The sequence below is a fragment of the Pieris brassicae genome, chromosome 6 (assembly GCF_905147105.1).
Source record: "Pieris brassicae chromosome 6, ilPieBrab1.1, whole genome shotgun sequence".
Classification (NCBI taxonomy): domain Eukaryota; kingdom Metazoa; phylum Arthropoda; class Insecta; order Lepidoptera; family Pieridae; genus Pieris; species Pieris brassicae.
The window spans coordinates 12960801-12981731 of NC_059670.1; the positions used below are offsets into that span (position 1 = coordinate 12960801).

The window sequence follows — 20931 nt, forward strand, 5'->3', positions numbered from 1 at the left end:
TCATACGTAAACATTGTGTTATCTATATGAATAAATGATTTTGAATTTAACATTCGCTCGGACGGTGAGGAAAACATCGTGTGGCTTGCCTTAGAACCAAAAAGTCGATGGCGTGTGCCAGCTCGCCTATTAGATTACAAATTATTATGCAACAGGTACGAAAATCTGAGGCTCAGATCTAAAAAGGTTGTAGCGATACTGGTTAAGTTCTATTATAAGGCGGAAAGGTCCTTTGGTCGGGGATATTTCGGTCAATGACACCGTGCGCTTAATACTTTAATTTTATAGGTTATATATGTTTATTCATAGATATTTTCATGTCTTATATGAACAATTTAATATTATTTAGTCACAGAACCAGTGGTAGCTGGTTGACTGTAAATGAAAAGATGAAAGAATTGCAAGCTGCTGAAATTAATCTTGATGGAAATCCTCAACAAATCGAAATGTTGATTTTAAATAAAAAACTAAATTCAAACAAATATATTTTATTGAAAATAATAATACAATTTATTAAACTTATTAAAAACAATGTTCAGTCTTATATTCCAATGATTAACTTAGAGAGATTTTAAAATATCCTAAGAAAGTTGAAATCACGCCTATCATATAACAACCATTTGAAGGAATACAGAAATGACTCCAATCCAATATTCTGGATCGTAATATTTTTTGCTGGGAATCGAAGTCGGACTGAGGATTTTACGCAAAACTAGAGACGGTATATAGATAGGATTTAATATTAATTACATACTAACAAACTTCAAAGGTATCACTGAAACAGACTTCGATCCATTGGAATTGGTTCTCTTTACAATGTCCGACTGTTCGTCTCAACCAAATTTAGTAAGCTCTGGTGTGTCTTATATGTCACCATCATACATAATACAAATGGTTAATAATTTTTAATTTTATAATTGAAATCACACTTCATTTCGACTATTTAGAAAACTTCAGTTTAAAAAGTTCGTCATCCACGACTGTTAAGGACTCGAAGCGAGCTAAGTAAATAAATATAATAAATTCGAGGATTCGCGTTAAATAAATAGTATATGTTAACCACTAATACAACTAATATACCGTTTCCACGTGAATTGTGTTAAATACTTTGCATATCGTAGTCAATCTGCAAGTACCAAATATTATAATAAATTAATCCGAAAAAACTGCATCGAAAATTTAAAAAGTTTAAGGATTATTACGTTTACACATTTATTTATTCATCTAGATTTCTATTTCCTGGCTATCTATAGTGTGGGGTACGACAGACATCTGAAAAAAAGATTTAACTTAAAAATACGCCTACTGCAATAATAATAATACATAATGTAATATTCTTTAAACGATTATTTGCATAATGTTATAATTAATATTAATTTGATAATGTAATAATATATTTTAATAATTTAGTGATAATACAATAACTGACTATAATGATATTACTCATAATGTATGTAACTTCTACTTAAAATTCCTTTTAAGACAAATTTGCACGCCATTATGTGTGACGGAATATGCTAACTTTATACCTTTTGAACATATTTTACTTCTTGGAATACTTTTCAGAGTGTTTTTTGATATCGTGTCACTATCTTCCGACTCCGAACACATTTGGAAACTTGTCTCTGAAAAAAAAGAAAATAAGATTATTGTATTTGAAAGAACAGCTATCTTTATAGCGAACACAAACTCGGAGAAAGTTTATAATTCGGCGCGTGATAATTTTTTTTTTGAAATTCATTTGTGTATAGACCAATTTTGATGATTGATAGTATATAAAGAAACAAATTATTATCGTATAAAAATAATTTTACCCGAATCATATCTATGCTTCCTGTTTGCGCTGGGTATATCTTGATTTTCCACATGACCGAATGTTCTAAATCCCACCGCAAATTGTGCGTACGGACTTATCTCGTATAATTCTAAAAATATTTAATTATTAACACTTAGTTGCAAGTATACTTAAATATAATACAATTGACATAAATAAATAAAAAGAAGGGCAACTGGCGCCCTTATCGCCTTTGAGCGATCTTTTCCAGGCCATCACAATTAGACAAAACTAATGGAAAGCAAAGCAATTAAAGTATATGTAAACAGTGAAAAGGTCAGTAATAAAAATAATGACACATAAGTTTTGTTAATTACTCGTAGATATATTAAGTTCATGTTGATTACGTTGTCGGCCTATCGCTAAAATGATCTTAACACGTTGCTCATTATTATCCAACCCAATATATGGTGGTACTCAATTTAAACCGAACTGAAGATTGTTCTGATTCTATAAGTCGATATTAGGAACAGATATAATATACGACGATTGCAAGAACTTTTGGAACGAAGTATAGCCCATACGGAAAAAATTAGTAAAAAAGTTGTAACGACACTTTTGCTATAGTTGTAAGACGTGCCGCGTGCGCGTGTTTCCCTGTCTGTCATTCTCTTTCTGTCATAGAAAGCCAATTATTTTTGTTTCGTCTTTCTATTTCGCATTGAACAGTGTGGTGTCGTGACGATTACTTTATTACAAATCCTTCACTAATTAACCGAAAGGAACTTCGTTCCATCCGGGTGTCCCTTGGCGCCTCTCAAGTATTTTTCAATTGGCTGTATTTAAATCACACATTAACTAAAATAAATATTGTTTTATTTTCATTAAAAAAGGGTACTCGCCATGCTTGCTATTATTTCTAACTGGTATTGGCGTGCTGTATATCCTGTTTTGCGCATTCAATGCATTCTCCTTTGCAGCTAAATTGCTATGTGACGTGTTCGTTATGCCATTCTCAGATTTATTATCTATGGTTATCGAGTCTCTGTATTCTATGAAAGTGTTGGTTCTGAAAAATATAATAGTTTATGTTTGGTACTCCAAATTGACAATAATTTTGGTCACTAAGAAAAATTAGTATGCATTACATGAATAAAATTTATTAAATAAAATTAGATTTTTAATTAGTTTTCGCTGGGATTCCTTGTTATTTCTTCAAGGAATTAATATGGTATGGCTGGACCAGCTTACCTTTGCCTCATAAACAGTATGTAGATGCAACAAATTAGGCAGACCACAAGTAAGATAGAACTTAATATTATCACCAACATGTTCAGATCAAAAACATCAGATAGCGGGCCGACTTCAGCTGAAACAAAGATTTTTTGCATATTAAAAATAAAATCAAAACTATATTTTGTGACCAGTATTTTTCCGACAGACAAATTTAGAAAGTCAAATTTTAATCTCAGAACTACTAACCTATATTGATTTGCTATATTCGTAGGTTTTTATTCTATCGCCAACACATTTTGCGAAATTTATTTCAGTAATACTATTATTACTGTCTATACATTATAGGAGTTTTAAACACGGTTGCAGGTTAATTGATATATCATACGTATATGTTTTAAGTACTGGGTTCGATTTCTGGCGATATTATAATCGTTTCGATTCGGAAGGCATAGAATTCTATTCACTAGCACATACCACAATTGGCGACCTAAATTTTTTTAGATTAATGCTAAGGCTTATAAGTCTTAATAGTGTTTATTAACACTTACTTCCATCAATATTTTTTGTAGCGAAATTATAAATACTGGTAACACTGCCAGCTTCATTAGTGGCAGTGACGCGGACCTGGTACCACGTAGCGGGAGATAGATCTGGTATCGCAAATGAGCTCGATCGGTAGCTCGCTTGGTACATGGGCAGATTCAAGCTTGTTTCTGAATATGACTGAGAATAGGAAAAAAAGTAATGTATCTTAAACCAATATTTAATTTGTGCTTGATGCAATAGTAGTAGTCCCTATCTTCCTGTATGGAGTCGAAACTTCGACTTTCTCGGCTCGAGAAAGGCACAGGATTGAGGCGTTTGAGATGTGATGCCGGTGGCGAATGCTGGTGGTGAATACCGTGGAATGCAAAGCGCACCAATACATTGATTCTGACCCAACTCCGCATACGGACTTGCCTGTCTCTCATATCCCGATAGCCAATTGTATCTTACTTCGGCCATACAATGCGCAAAGGCAATTTGAAACCAGATGTACCGATCAAGTGAAAGACTGAAAACCGCAGAACTGTACTCTGTCAAGTCTGTAAGGCGCTGGACGGGAACCAGTGGAAACAGATAGTTCGCTCCAGATACCATCTTGCTGACCACGACACTCAGACATGAGCTGCTAATTGAAGAGAGATGCAATTGTGTTATGTAAAATAATCATTGTACGCTCTTAGAAAAGTTCTTTGTTTAGTCATCTAATAAATGGGCTTTTCGGTAAAATAATATTACAACTCATGCAACTGATCTCTAAACAGATCGAGCAATGAACTGTATTTTATTGGCATATTATTTCATAGAAATTATTATACCAATGTATTCTTAGCTTTAGTCCAGACCCGAGATCCCATCGGACGATATTCCACATCCCACGTTCTCATGTCACATCCACCACCTTCCCAGCCAGCCAATTGGATGTACATATGGGAACTGTTGCTCCATAACCATTCGTTTGATGATGGTGGAATCGGAACTGGAAATGTTTAGATGGGGTTTATTTCTTAAGCGCCTGAACTTTACACTGAAATTGTTCAACCAATTTAAGGCACGCAAAAATTTAGAAGGTGCACTTTCTACTTCACCACTGTCTAATATTAGGTCCTTACATATGAAATTGGCGTATTTCGTACTGGCCACTTTAATCACGATGTCCTCCTCTTTGGTAAGGAATTCCAAATTCAAATTTCTACAGCTATTTTTTTATGTATTTGTGCTTCGATGACCGTCATTTTTTAGATTTTTCTTCTGTTTTTTTCTGTTTGCGTCACTCATTTTACAACATGGAAAACTTAAAGTATCGCATTATTTAGGAGTACGACTTCCGCCGGGGCACTAGTGCTGCGGAAACAACTCGAAGGGTGAATGATGTTTATGGCGGTCATGTCGCAAAAGAAAACACAGTTCGTTTTTGGTTCCAACGTTTTCGTTCTGGAAATTTCGACCCGCAGAACAAGCCCCGTGGACGGCCTGAGACCAAAGTTGATAATGAAGTATTGAAGGCTATTATGGAAGCGGATCCATCGCAAACCACGTCCGAGTTAGTTGCAGGCTGCGGTGTTAGTGATCCGGCAAACGCGCGTTGACTGCTGCGTTACATTACTGAACCGGCACAATAATGAAGGTATTTTAAACCGAATCATTACCTATGATGAAAATTGGAAGCGCTCAGCGCAATGGTTGATCCCAGCCAGCCAGCCAGCCAAATCCTGCCCCAAGCGAAAATTAACCCCAAAAAAGTTACTTGTAAGCGTTTGGTGGACTAGTGCCCGTATTGTTCATTGCAGTTTTCTCAAATCTGGCCAGACTATTACGGCTGATGTCTATTGTCAGCAATTGCAAACCATGATGGAAAAGCTAGCGGCTAAACAACCTAGGCTGGTCAATCGCTCCACGCCACTCCTACTTCACGACAACGCTAGACCACACACTGCACAACAGACGGCTACCAAATTAGAAGAGCTTCAATTGGAATGTCCGAGACATCCTCCGTACTCCCCGGACCTTGCTCCAACAGATTACCATTTTTTTCGAAATTTGGACAACTTCTTGCAAGGGAAAAAATTTCACTCTGATGGGGCAGTCCAAATCGCCTTCACAGATTTTATTGATTCCCATCTGACTGGTTTTTTAGTAAAGGGATCAATGAACTACCTATGAGATGGCAAAAGTGCATGGAAAACAATGGTTCATACTTTGATTAATTAAATATTTAAAAATATTCGACTTTTTGTTCCTCCCATACAAAACGCCAATTTCATATGTAAGGACCTAATATCATAAAAGGAGCAGGATTATCAGCTTTCGTGCTCATCCGCCACGTAGCTTTAAACAATGCATTCTAACTATCACTCAAATATTATTAATAATACTCCAGTTGAGTACACTGTATCTATAGATATTACTTTTTGTATTGCGAGATTGTATAGATGTATTTTGTACTGTGAGAACATATAATTTTTTTAACATGTACAATTTCAGAAAATAGCTTATCAGTAAACCAAGTTTTAATTACCTCCACCCAAAGTACTTGTTTCCATATAAGCTGGTTGTGAGGTTCCTACTTTGCAGGAGGCAGTAATTCGTATAGAGTACTTAGTTCCGCATTTTAGGCCTGTTAGAAGGTACTTTTGTGTGGATTTGTAGGGCAACTTGTCTAGTTGATCTGGCAATTCGTCCGGCGACCAGGAATCTTGCCACGGTCCGTTTGCTTCTTTCCATGTTAAACTGTACGCTGTTGAAAAGATCATTCATAATTAGAAATTTATCAATTATTAGTAAATAATCTTTTGGTACGTTTTTGGTGATAATATTATATATATACAATAATATACAGTTGTACTAGTGAAATAGTTTAATAATGAATGAAAACGAATACTTAATTTTATATAATAATCTAAGTGTAAGTAAAAACTACATACAAACTGATAATTAAAATTAGGGAAAGCAAATCAGTTAGTATAGGAAACATTAATATGTACTTACAAATTTTTTGCCCCAAAGTCCTATTTATTAAGGTCGGCTGTTCCCATTCAATCAATATGCTGTCTTTAAATGGGGTAGCCCGAATTACTGGTGGTTCAGGTAGGGGTAAAACAATTACTGTGTACTCCACGGAATCAGAACCGTAAAGGTTTTTCGCCAAGCAAGTGTAGTTTCCGCCCAACGATTGGTCTATATCTGCAAGATAATATATAAGATACAGGAATAATCTGAAAAATATATTGATAAAATTATCACATTTTGTGATTTTTCCTTAAAAGTATACCTATACTGATATAGGTATAGGAAACCTTACACCGCTGACGGTGTAAGGTTTCCTGGATCATCGGAGTGGTTTAATAAAGGATCTTATTTTTCTCTGATTTAACGACTAGTGTACAATAATAGAATATACGAAATAAGTAAATGCCTATTTCTATGAAACGAATACATGTAGTGTAAATGTTGAAGAGAGTGCCTCTAGGGACGTAACTCCGATTTCGGTAATGGTCACGCTTATAAAACTAAGAAAGTGAGCAAAATGTTTAGCCTTGGCTCGTACAGACGGGCAAGTCATAGTTTAACTAATGGGGCAATAACTGCTAGTTGCTACTTCGTAAAGCTGCATTACTAGTAGTTAGCACTAATAGCTCACCTGAGCTTTTAACTTTTTTTTTAATAAAGAATGTTTTACTCACTATTAATAAGTAGACTGTCGTCATGATTCCGAGTGAAGCGGGGGTGGTGTGTGATGATGTTGTGGTTGTGATACCACACCGTGCGAGCTGCAGGAGAACCAACACACTCACACCGAAGGAGCAGAGATGAACCGGCTCCTACAGATATTGATCCGCCTAGGGAAGATACTCCGGCAACCACTAAAGAAAACAATACTTGTAATAACAGTCAAAGTGCCAAGTACTGCGTTTGTTTGACATCAATAAATCATATTAAAAACTTAAGAATAGGTATTTTAATTACAAGAAAATAAAAAGCGTATTAATAAAAAAAAACACGATTTTAATTAAATTTCAAATGTTGAAATATATCATTCGAATGTTGAAATAATTAAAATAAATTTTATTCATATAAAGTTACCTCTCTGTGTAGGAGTTTGGCTTAGCCTTTTACTAGATCTTCCTTCCCCTACCCGGGTCGATGCACATACCCAAACCTCATATGTCCGGGAAACACTCAACTCCTTCACTTCCGCTGTGGTTTTACTGGGTTCAATTCGCTGAGTAAATGTCATTCCACCACTAAAATTTGTATTCACATTTAAATAATGACGAGTTTTCTTATTTAAAAACATTTTTTGTATGCTAGGCTTTTTGGCTATAGGCATTACATTTAATGTATGCAAACGATGAAGCACGTTTGCAATATTTAGCAATATTTCGTTAACAATTTTTTTAGGAAAAAACCTCAATGATTTATTAAGTGTATATTAGTTAACTTTGCAAACATAGTCTCCTACAATTAACTAGTTACAAGTACAAGTACATTATCAGTAGCTATTTGTAAAACAAAAGTACTATTTCGTCTCTTTCTGTATAATAATGTGAACGCCGTGATGAAAAGAGATAGATGAGTATTTTAAGCTGTGCAATGATGTATTTTTCTTGAATAGGGTAATAGTAATTCTATTAGAGTGGACATGAACTTTTTGTAAAACATAAAAAATAATACTGTTCATTTGTTTTAACAGCTTTAAAAACCAACCTTAGTCCAACAGGTTTAGCATACACAGTGTAATATAGTATTTCTCCATTAGGTTGGTCTGGTGATTTCCAACTAACGAGAAGTGAGGTTGGTGATAACACTAGTGCTTTAACATCTGCTGGTGGACCAGGTACTGCAAGTATTAAAAGAAATACATCTTTCTCTAACGACTTTAAGTTTCATATATTTTTGATTACTGTAAAAGATATTCTTTGCTATGTTAAGTAATAATAAAATCTAGATAATATCACTTCATAAAATCATTTAAAACGAGATCATAAATTATTGTTTTTGTATGTGTGGACATGAAAATGTGACAACTATACTAATTAATATCCCATAGAACTGTAATAATTTATTAATTTTGTACATAAACATACGCAAATAGACGATCACCATTCCCACTAACCCACATGTTGTTTTCAACGATTGTATTTATAATTTAAGAATATTTACCATCTTCTAAAGTTGCACATATTATTGGATAAGAGAAGGGCCCCACACCATAGCTGGAGAAGCCAGAGACTTTAATTGTGTAGTTCGTGTACTTCATCAAATTTTGTAGATACATCTCTGTGTGAAGAGATGTTGCGTTTTGCCAGTGGCTCTCTGAAAAGAGAGCGAATGACTATTTAGCATTACCAAGCTTATTGAAGCCTCTTAAATATTAAAAGTGTCCAAGCTATTAAGCTATTCGAGACTATTACGAGAGAATTACCTTCAGTAGCATATAAAATGGTATAACCCAGCAATTCAGGTGTTTTGAGCAGTGGTTGCCATCCTATTCTGACTGAAGAAGGGGAGACCGCGGTACATTCCACTGATGTCGGGGCATTCTCTGGTGCTGTAAATATTTAAAGGAACTATTTTAAGACTAACACCAAAATTAACGATAACAAAACAAATCAACTGATTCCTAACTGCTAACACTTTATAAAATAGCAATACTAATGTGTACTGGTTAAAAAAAGAAGTATTTTTGTTATCAGTGCGTATTGCAACATTCGTTTGAAGAGTTGGTTGGATAGTTGGTTTTTAAGTTGCTGAGTAAATGTGCCTTTAACACATTTAACGTCCAAAAATATCTTCTATATAGATTAAAAACTACAAGGAATTATATAAATAAAGACGCCATTGTATTGTATATTTATTTTTATATGTGAAAGGAGAGTTACCTCCTGCTTTAGTCTCCTGAAATACTGGCGTGGAATAGGGACCTATGCCGGCGCTGTTGGAAGCCGCTATAGATACAGCATACCTAAAATATTTAGATAATATTATATAAATATTGGTCATATAATAAATGTATCTGCTAAGTTAACTAATATTAATTTACATATTAAATAGTTTAGTTAATCAAAATAGAGTGAGTAATCCCAAATGGTAACGATCGACTTAATTTCTACTTGTATCCAACAAAAGCTCTTTAGTTGTTCAACCATTCATAAATTATATGATAGCATACTACATATAATTTATGAATGGTTGCATTTACTTTTGCATCTCTCAGTTTTTAAAGTTAGTGGCGGTACATCCTTTTTAGATCTGGGCCTCAGATTCCTGTATCTGCTTCTTTATTATTTGTCCATCTATTAGGCAAGTAGGCGTTCAGCCTCCCGCGACTGACACATTTCGTAAAAAAAATGCGTTTTAGTCACGTTGTTTGCTTTCATCATTGGAGCAAGTGTTAATTAAGCAAATAACTTAAAAAATATTAGTATGTTAAAGTTTTAACCGTGTATTCTTCAGAAGCCCTCTGACAGTAGTCTCCAGTTTCCCCGCCTGATGAGACACTTTGAGCGTCTTTGTTTCTCCTTCATCTGAAATCAATTAGTACGGTCACTTTCTGTTCTTCTGACGTAGAAACAGTGTATATATAAGAAAAACTCAAAGATCTAATCTTAATACTCTATGATGTTAAACTTAATTCAAACCTAGGAAGAAAATTTTATAAATTGTCTTTGCTAATAATAGAAAAATTATAAGGGTACAGATCTCTAGTTAATTTAAATAGTATGTGTAAACGATAATTAAACATAGCAATATTGACAGAGCTAGAATTAGAGGTCTGAAGGCCCCCTGGTCTGGTTCTCTCTATGTCGATTCCCGTTGCCCTACCGTAAATTCAGCATTGAATATAAACTCAAACTCAAAATAAATTTATTCAAATAGCTAACCAAGTTTACGTATGATCGTCAACAAAGGTTAAATTGATTCTTAATTGACACGTACTACCAGAACTGACAGGAAACTCACTGCCATCTCCTTTAATCGCGAAGTTTTGAGTCAAACAAATTGTTTGAACTGTAGCAAATCAATCCCAAGGAATCAATCTAATTAATAAAAAGCGTTTTTGTTTAATTTACGTTTAACGAGAATTTTTAATTTATTCAGTAATAATTCTCTAATTTCGCTTGGGAGTTCGTTGTAAAAACGAATATAATTTCCATAGTCAGTCTCTCGTGATAGTCACGATTTGTACCATCTCTAAATAAGCATGATATGCTTACCTGCCCCAATATTTTGTGGAACAGCCTTGATATGATAGCCTGTGATGAGCCCGTTATGTGTCTTTACGACTGGTTGTGACCATTTAAGGTAAAGCTCGCCTGGTTCGTCAGTTTGAGATACGCGAAGCTGCTGCGGTGCTGATGATGGAGCTAATCAATCAATGATTACATTATAACATCATTCAAATAGAATTATATAAGCGACTTTGCTTAATATTATAAAATTCTGGTAAGAAATACCTTCTTCTTCCGTGGTAAAATGGACTGGGTCAGTAAAATGGCTGAGTGCTACTTGGTTAACAGTCGCTACTCGCACGGAATAAGAGCTTGCTGGACGTAGGTTTTGGAGTTTATATACTTGACGAATGTCGTCTTTGCTGAAAATGAAAATTTACTGTTTTTTAAAAATTGTATTGTAATCTTAAAAAGGTTACTAATTCGTGAATACATAAAGATTCGTTCATATAAAACTGTAGAATTTAAATCCTGGTACTCTTATAGCCCAGACTCTGGGCGTTAATTAAAAATTATTTGACGTCCATTCCAAAAATTTTGGCATACATTGGATCTAGTTTATGGAAATTGTTTAAAATAAATAAACTGACAATGTTATTAAAAATGACACAATAAGGCTGCTCGAAGCTTTTGTGAAGTGGTGTAATTGACACATGCTTCGCATCAGCTGGATCTAAGGAGTGGCGAATGAAAGACTTCAATGAACCGACACCATCACGACGGATGTCATCATCGATATGACTTGTTGCAGCTCAAAATTATTGACAAAATTCAAGGCAAAATATGGTAGGAGGAAGAAGTCGTTGTAGCGAAACGTACTGGAGTGGACCGGCATGACATCCGTTGAGGAACTGTTTAGACGAGCGCAAGATACATGGCAATTTAGTTAACAAACAACCGGAGGCATAACTTGGACAAGAAGAGCTAATATCAGAAAATAATGGAAGCAGCTGGAAAAGGCTATGTGTCACAGGACACGCTGATTACCTAAAACGTCATATTATGTATTCGATTAAGTTTCATTTATGTATTAGAATTAAGTTGTATTATGTAACTTAAATAAGTGTTAATATATTTTACTGGGTAAAGGCATAATAATAAAAACAGCCAACCGAGTAATAAGGTGGCACCTAAAGAGGAAATAAATGAATGAATAGTCTTCTTGATAGTTTAATTTAAAATAAATAGAAACAACTTCCGTTATATTTATTTTATTTAAAAACAACGATACAAATACCTGGTAATATTGATGGTGTCAGCTGCATCCCATCTGGGTACATGAGCTGGTGCATGTTGCAGAGTGTAATATTCTGACTTTCCTCGCCATGAAATCGTCGCTGTTCGCGAGTTTACCGACTCCACCCGCAGTTCCGTTGGAGGCGTTGGGGGTTCTGGAATGGATAATTGATATAGCGATATTTAAACACACAAATTGAATATTGTGCAATTATTAATCAATTTGTGTGTTTGATTAAACGTAACGCAGAGAAATAAAGTATAACACTAGCTGCCCGCGCGAACTTAGTTTCTCCTTAATGTGGTTTTAGTTAGCCTTAATACTGTGACACGAAAGAGTAATTTCACTGTATTATCGTCACTATAATTTTAATTTGATTTACACTTCGGTCTAAGTAAAACGTGGTTGGCTATGCTAACACTAAAAATTAAAAAAGTAGAAATAATTGAATTTCACGGTATTTCATTTACTACAAAATAAATTTAATTTATACTTTAGCCTCAATAACACGTGGTAATCATGATATTGAATTGTAGCTTATATGACACGTTTGTCGGTTTACCATAGCAGCGCCATCTATTGATTACTTACTCAATCCAGTCGAAAAGTATCGACATCTGTTAGAATCTTTTGGAGTTAACAGATAATTGTAACAGATAATTCATTATAGATAATAAATTTGCAATAAAATAAAATTGCGACTATAATTAAAGATCTAAGCTATCCTATCTCTTAAGTTGGACCAGACTGCTCATGGTGTGCCAATTTAATTTAAAATCGGTTAAGTAGTTTAGGAGTCCATCGCGGACAAACATCGTGACAGGAGATTTATATATATTAAGATTATTATTTGCTACTATGTATGACTTAATAAATATGATGTTTTAAAATATACTGTAACACGGTGCAATAAAGTTTCAGTAGGAATGGAAAGAGTTAAGAAACAATCTTGTATTCGTGATCAGCCCAGGGATAGGCCTAGGGTAGGACTGCCCTACAAAACTTTCTTATCTATTTCCCCCAGGGGTGATATATTTGTAAGTTTCTTACCCAATATATGTATGTATAAGTTATAATTCGCTACGCCATAAGGATTGCTGGCTCGACATTGGTACACGCCCGCATCCCTCGTCTCAGCGAAATTGATGGTGATTGAGCTGGTAATCGCTGATGACGTCTTTACTTCTGATAGTTTTAACCTGAAATTCATAGTTTTCGTAGTTTAGTTAAGTATATGATTACCTAATTACCATCCTCTCTCGATCATAAATTACAAAATACATAAAAGAATATATTTTAATTATGTATACAGACTTTTATATGAGTTTTTATTTTCATTTCCCATTTTATCTCGGTTTAACGTCTTTGGTTTACGAGAGTTCTAAACATTAAAATTAAAAGGTCTTTCATGAACGAAAATTACTTATAATAACTGGATAACTGACAGTTTGGTTTAATTTTCTAAAGAGTTTTTTAATGATACAATTGCGTTGGAGATTATTTTTCGTAATTTACCTGTGATTACGAAAGTTAATAACATTTCCGTTTTGGGTCCACTGTATTTGTATGGGTTCATCGCCTCTAGCAACGCACTCCAAGGATAACGGGAGGCCCGCACGTGACGTCACGTTTGGCGACGATGTTACGAAATGCACAGGTTCTGTAAAATAAACATATAACATTATATGCTGTTTAGTTCTTGTTGCACTTGTCACTAAGCATAATTATTTTATAAGATGGCAGTCAATGTGTATTTCTATATAATTAAGAAGGGATGATTACGAAGACTGATTAAAAAAATCATTTGGGTATGATCTCCAAAACTGATTATTATGTTACCATAACTAGATAACATACCTAAGGTAAGGTACGCTTTTGTACGGTACGATTAAATGCTTTTATATATTTATATAAATAGGTGTCGCAAGGCAGCGAGAAAGAGTTAAAGGGGACAAGCACCAAACTTTTTGAATTTGTTTTAATTTATTATTTATGACTTTTTAATAATTATTACGTAGGTTAAGAATATTGTAAATACTGTATATTTGTGTAAATAAAAATAAGCTTTTATATTTACATAACTTTAAATACAATAAGGTGTAGATGTATGAGAAAATAAAAGTATTCATTTACGGATTCACTATTTTCATATATATCTCGCAACTTAGAAAAGTACCAGAAACTTTGCTGGGACGTAATAAAATACAGTGTTACCAACTATTAACAGTGATCCAAATTGTTTTGCTGAGCGGCGTGCCGACTCCATTTTCAACATTGCAGGAATACAATCCCTCATCAGTGAGCGACACCTCGTCTATCACCAGCGAACCATTTGCCAGACTCAAGATTCCGCCGCCAGCTAGTTCCAGCACTGGCTGCCACGTTCCCAGGATTGCTGAAATGTGATGAAGTACGCGATTTGTATCAAAGCAAAGAAAATAAGTAACATCTCTGGTCTTGTGAAAACAGGAAGGCATAGTTTATTAAATTAGTTTTAAGCTCTGTTTTACGGTGTCTCCCGAGCAACCTTCGCACAACTTCAGCCTGTATGGCAGGTGCCGATGTTGACACGTCGAAACAAGGTTAAAACATTCAGACCCAACATCAATACTGTGTTGCTCTTTGGGTGTGAAACGTGGTAGGTTACTAAAGACCGTCAACCGCTGTCTTCGCCGTATTCTGGGCAACTACTGGCTCGAGAAGTTCTTTATAATCCCCGATTAGCCAGCAGATCAAGTGACTTAAGTGAAAATTAATAGGTCACACATTCCGAGGGGATTCCAATATATAATTGGCCCCATGCCTTTCACGCTTCCGCGTGGCCGTACTAAGCAAACCTGGTGTCGTACAATTGCAGTTGAAGCAAAGAGAGCCAGATGGACTTGCTCAAGACCGAATGTAATGGAGCCTCAGAGTGGACACCCCCTACCCCATCTAGGGGTTATAGCCCATTAAGAAAAGTACTACTTACTGTTATATTAGAAATACTTACCATCCTTCTTCATCCAATGTACCTGTGGTATCGGGTATCCGGTAGCACTGCATGATACGATTCCTCTTTTCCCAAGAACTACTGATGAATTTGAGGGTTCCAACAACCACTTCGGTGCGACTGCAATACGTATAAATGATTCGATACCAATATAATTTATAAATACATAACGAAAGAAGTGCCAAACTTTATGTGCTAATGCTAAGTGACACCACTGCCCATGGACACTCAATGTCAGGGTTTTAGGAAATGGTATCCTCTTTTCCCTAAGTGGAATTGGTTCGGAAATACTTCAGAAGGCAAATATTGCCTTAAAAAACGCTGTTGTGGAACGGCGGACGTCAAGGAGTTACAGGTGGAATTCCGTAGTATTCCGAAACTCAGCTGAAGGTATTGATCCGCACAAGTTCCGGTGAAGATGCAGATTGACCCCACATATCTACGCATCACATTTACAGCCAGTAAATAAACGGACGAGAATAAACAATAGCCGCACTGTAAGAATATAAAAACAAAACTATAAATATTTGCCAAGACCTAAATAAACATATATTTCCCTTACAGTGTTGCCACTTGCGAATCAAATCTCGGAGACGACTTCGTTTTAATACATATTAAATAATAGATTATTTCAACATATAATTACGCCAAATTTTTAAGCCAGTAGAAATAGGATGGGCCCAAAAAAATATATAATTTGATATTTATATAAGAAATATAAACAGTTGTTTCATATTTTAGATCAATAGATTTGAAAATAAAGTAAAAGGATGAACTGATCTCGATAATTTGTATGTAAGAACAATCTGGATTACGTTAACCGCATTAAATCGGGCCATATGTTTCGGAGTTACGCTACTCTAGACAGATAGATAGATACACGTCTGTATCTCAAGTGACTGGGTAGCGGAGTAAATTCTTGAAAATATGTGTTCTTTCCAAATATCCTAAACTTATGCAAATAATCATCGTAGCTCTTTGAAATTATCTACTTTCCGTAAAATATTTACAAAAATTCGTGTCGTATGGTTCGTTCGTTCGTATGGCTCCAATGTTAGTTATAATACCTTTAATATAAAGTTCTGTAGATTTATTGACAGTGGCGACATGATTTGTGGCTACACAGGTGTAGGTACCACAGTGCTCCAATGCAACACTTTTGATCACCAACGCGCTGAACAGTTCTGAACTCCGTTCTACTACCTGTGGAGGACATTTATATCAAATTTGTATCAACAGGTTTTTTATTAAGGAAAAAAATTACACATGAGATTGTATAGTTAAAAGTTATAATTAAAGGGTAAATTAAACAGATAGTTTTAGCAACTAAAACAGATATGTTTTTGTTTCAATTTTTTCAGGCTTGAAATTAACAATAAATGTATAATTTGGGAAAGGACATCTGCAGAAAAATGGACTATATGCGCCGATAGGAAGATAAATGGCGGGAAAGGAATTGAGAAGAAAGCACCAGATTGACCTGCAAACATCACTCCACCACTCAAGTGTCGTCGACACTGATTCTTTAAGATAAATATTTTAAAAGACTTTTTAGTACAGCATTTGTAAGAGGTGTGGTAAGTCCAAGCCAGTCCAAGGTAAAAGGAATGTTCAGACTTAACGCCTGCGCAAATATTACGCCAAAACACCATCGCGGGAACATTGCCGTCACCCCATCAGGCGCTTGAAGAATCTTCATACAAATCTGTCTACTCATGTCACTTGACCTACGATAATTGTATAATTCACATTCTTTTTTGAATTATATTAATTTATTAATTATATGGACATTTAATTTACACCATATTTCCGGTAAAGATAGAACAGGGAATGATATTTGGTTAGGAACTAGAGGGATGTACATTGAAATGATTAAAATGAGTATAATATATACAGGCACTTATTAAAGATTTAAGTTGACGCCTGGAAGATAGCTGACCCGTGACCCCAGAGCTGGTGCTTTCCTCGCTCAACGTAGTATTGCAATACAAGGACAAAATTGTTTTAAATTTCCATAAAATTATTAGTATTGTCTTTGGTTAACATAGCTTATACACATTGAAAGAAAACAATGTTTAATTTTTTTCGCGTGCTTTACAGCGTGCGTGGCCACGGTGACGTCGGAAAATTTAAAATTATAATTATGTAAAATAATTATAAGTTTATAATAATACAAATAGCTTTAATCCGTTTAAAAAATTCTTTTCTTTCAATATTTACGTTATTGTATATATAAATATAACTAAAAAAGATAACATGACCAACCTTTAAATTACTAGGAATCCGTTTTCCGTCCTTCAACCATTCGAAATGTATCGGCAAATCTCCCGTTCGTACATTACAATAAATATTCGCGACCTGACTTTCTTGCAAATTATTCCCTAGTAACAGGTCATCCAACACTGGTGCTTCTATGACTTTAATATCAAAATCCCGTCTAGCCATTTCTCCAGACGGACTGGTCACTGTGCATGTATATTTTGCGTTATTGTTAGCTTTGCCCACTTCCGGAATAGTTAGAACTCCGTGTATGTTAGCAGCACTGCGCGGTTTTCGCTTCAAAGGGAGATAATGGGCTTCGGTGACTTCTTGATTATTCGTGTTAAAATTGTTAGTACTTGTATTGTAAGTGCTTCTAAGTTTTCTTCGTTGGCTACGTTTATAACGACTTGGGAACAGATTATTCGGTGTTATAATCTTACCTTTGAATTCCCAGTCAATTTTACTGAAAAATATAATTTATAATTTTTATAGAAAGTTATATAACATTACTCTGTTACTCAAAAGTTTAATGATCAAATAGTTTTAGAAAATGATCCAGTAATTTATTTCTGTCTAATTATACAATTATATATTTCCTTCTGATTTTAGTTACATTTTATGAAATAGGGATGAAACCCGCCACCATCTTTTACTCGAAGCCTGGTTATATTCAAGTGAGCCAACACAGAACCGTCAGGTCTCATAACTTGACCAACGGGATGCCCAAAATGGACAGTCATCGCAGTAATAAGAAATAAAATATAAAAGAAATATTATTTGAGATGACAAGATTGGACACGATGCAAAATCAGTTTGATTTTAACAATACTCCGTGATAAAAGTTATTAAAATTGTATATTTAATAATTACCTAATTGGGTAGCCATAGAATGGACAACGTAGGTTTAGTGGTTCCCCACTTTGCACCTTAATTGGGGGTAAGGCTCTTATGTATGGAGGACCTGGAAATAAAAAGGGGCTTTTGTAAATCACTAACTCCAATCGCGGTGTAGCCATTGTGACCGAAATGCTGAGTGTTGGAGTTTGAATATGTAAATAATGGCAGGCAACACCTGTAACATCTGAAGAAAAAATTTGGTTTCTAATATGCGAATACCTGTTTAAATTTTATATAAAACTAGCGGACCCGACAGACGTTGTCCTGTCTTAACTATGAATATTGATTTCAAATTGGTATAATTAATTAAAAATGCTTTATGATATAACATATAATATTTACAACATACTTTGTAGATTTCTGGCGCGTATGTAAATAGTTTTGTTGGTATTCCGACACGGGAACAGGCGACATATAACTGGCCATGTGAAAAACATGGTTTTTCAAGATTAATGCCACAAACAATTAGCGACTGTAAATATTTCATTAATAGAATGACTCAAATCGAAGCATTTATTTTAAACGATATTCATGAAAAAAGTTTGAATTGTAAAGGCGCTATGCACTGAAAAAAAAATGCTATTGTAATTTTGTTACAATAGCATTTTTTTCAGTGTATTCTTAAATTTTCTAATTTACCGCGCAATACCAAACACAAAAAAAAGAATTAGCGACAGCGGTCCAGCCGTTCACGCGTGATGCCTTTACCAAGCGAAATAGGGATTCATTTATATATATATAGATGATTGTTTTCTGTTATGAAAATGTACTTTTCTTCTTCAACGTGGACAGTGAAAAAACCTAGTGATATATAAATATACATTATTGTAATAAATGTTTAATAGTGTAGTGCTTCCAAAATATATATTAAAACATGAAGAATGGGGTTTCTAAAATAGTTCCCACTAAATTGGAACTATCCAACACCTAGCATTATTATTATGATAATACTTTACCATAAACGTCAAGTCTACTCTCATGAGTCGCCACTTGGTCTCCCTCAGTGGCTGTACAGGAGTAAAATCCACCATCTTCAACTCGGAGCCTGGTTATATTCAACTGAGCTAACACAGAACCATCAGGTCTCATGATTTGACCAAATGCGTATCTAGAAATGTGTTAAATATGATGACAAAAAATGGTTATTGATTCAACATTTTGATTTAGCTTTAAAAAAGTTTTCTTAGCTTGCTGTTAATAAATTATAATATGATTCGATTCAATTCTTCCAATTATAGAGCCTTGTTTCAATTTTCTATTTTTACCCTTTTATGTTATTTAATAAATTAATTTATTCAAATATTTTTGTTTTTAAGTATTATACAGGAATTAATGCCGACGCTGGACAGAAAAATCTTTATAAAAAAATAAAATAAAATAAATCAGTGGCTATACAAACTCTCTAGGTCTGGGCCTCAGATTTCTGGATCCGTTTCATTATATTTTTTAATCTAATGGGCAAATTGGTTATGTTTTCCTGTGCCTGACACACACCGTCGACTTTTTGGGTCTAAGAAGTCTCGGTTTCCTCACGATGTTTTCCTTTACCGTTCGAGCGAATTTTAAACGCGCACATAGAATGAAAGTCAACTATTGCACAACCGGGGATCGAACCTACTACCTTAGGGATGAGAGTCGCACGCTGAAGCCACTGGGCCAATACTGCTATTATATAAAAAAATATTTTCCAAATACAATAGATTGGAAAAATTCATAATAAAAAAATCGTATAAATGACTATTTATTACCTGGAGTCAGTATTACTAGATACTGGTATCCCATCGCGATGCCACTTGAATTGTGGTGGTCGATCTGCGATTGCAGCACATTGTAGGCTGACCTGAAAGCGTTTACATTTTAGACTAAACGAGGACATGACCCTAATTAATTAATATTTTTATTCATCTCTTATCAACTTGTTGAGGCAGTCCCTCACTGGTCTCATATTTATATTATATTCTCTCTACAATAGCTTTTTAGGGATCTTAGTTTCCACACGCAAAATTTTATGCAATTATAGTTTGGTTTGTGTCAAAGTCTGACCTCTGTTAAAATAAAATTGTAGTCTTACTGAAGTCTTGGTTCTTAACTATTCAGAAAAACAACTTTTTTACAAACATACGACTTAAAGAAAAATTTTAAGATTAAAGAAAATATTCTTCTAAAATCGGACTAAAATTTTTATTAGCTAGGAAAAATAACATAATTTTATCACATAAACTGGTGTTTCCTACTGTAGTTGCATAAACTTAGGTTATTAACGTTACAGAAATAACAGCAAAGCTTTCAATGTAATGATTTCAATATAGCAAAACTTAGCAAAAAAATTGTTTTGAGGTAATAGTAATATATTTTACAGATAATTGTTATACATAATAATAAAACTATATATTTGTGTATTCTAATCCTCTATTGTAATCGTCTAAAATAATTTTTGCTGATCAGCTGACCCGGCAAACTTTGTACCACCGTCACTAAACCTCGTTTTACAAACTAGCTAATTGATGATTTAATAAAAGTAATACAATGAATGGGAGATAAATATTCCGTTCAATACTATTAATAAAAAAAAATTGGCGTCACAACGCACGCATACAACCAATATATGTGTCAATCCTTTTTCATTATAGATATATCTTGCCGATTCGAAACCTGTATTTAAATACGTTCTTTAATTTGAGGGAAGAGTTAATCGTATCGTTTGACAATTACAAAGCGCAATATTTTGTCTAGGAAATTTATTTTATATAGTTATTTT

General features: G+C 34.4%; 1 protein-coding gene across 1 annotated transcript in view; it reads right to left on the minus strand.

Moving 5' to 3' along the window:
- Positions 1-549: 549 nt before the first annotated feature.
- The window catches only part of LOC123711080 (Down syndrome cell adhesion molecule-like protein Dscam2), a 93278-nt gene continuing 72896 nt past the window's right edge, over positions 550-20931 (minus strand). Inside the window, exons 8-35 of the mRNA XM_045663485.1 lie at positions 19922-20013; positions 19130-19281; positions 18147-18237; positions 17280-17739; positions 16082-16217; positions 15015-15134; positions 14241-14417; positions 13538-13682; positions 13073-13221; positions 12023-12176; positions 11011-11147; positions 10771-10920; positions 9996-10080; positions 9436-9518; positions 8979-9104; positions 8717-8869; positions 8261-8393; positions 7637-7797; positions 7237-7416; positions 6542-6736; positions 6072-6290; positions 4372-4532; positions 3559-3733; positions 3026-3143; positions 2677-2843; positions 1815-1925; positions 1530-1625; positions 550-1272 (exon numbers count right to left, since the gene is read on the minus strand). Coding sequence (XP_045519441.1) covers positions 1244-1272; positions 1530-1625; positions 1815-1925; positions 2677-2843; positions 3026-3143; positions 3559-3733; positions 4372-4532; positions 6072-6290; positions 6542-6736; positions 7237-7416; positions 7637-7797; positions 8261-8393; positions 8717-8869; positions 8979-9104; positions 9436-9518; positions 9996-10080; positions 10771-10920; positions 11011-11147; positions 12023-12176; positions 13073-13221; positions 13538-13682; positions 14241-14417; positions 15015-15134; positions 16082-16217; positions 17280-17739; positions 18147-18237; positions 19130-19281; positions 19922-20013 — 4155 coding nt within the window. The 3' untranslated portion in view covers positions 550-1243. The remainder of the gene's footprint in view (positions 1273-1529; positions 1626-1814; positions 1926-2676; positions 2844-3025; positions 3144-3558; positions 3734-4371; positions 4533-6071; positions 6291-6541; positions 6737-7236; positions 7417-7636; positions 7798-8260; positions 8394-8716; positions 8870-8978; positions 9105-9435; positions 9519-9995; positions 10081-10770; positions 10921-11010; positions 11148-12022; positions 12177-13072; positions 13222-13537; positions 13683-14240; positions 14418-15014; positions 15135-16081; positions 16218-17279; positions 17740-18146; positions 18238-19129; positions 19282-19921; positions 20014-20931) is intronic.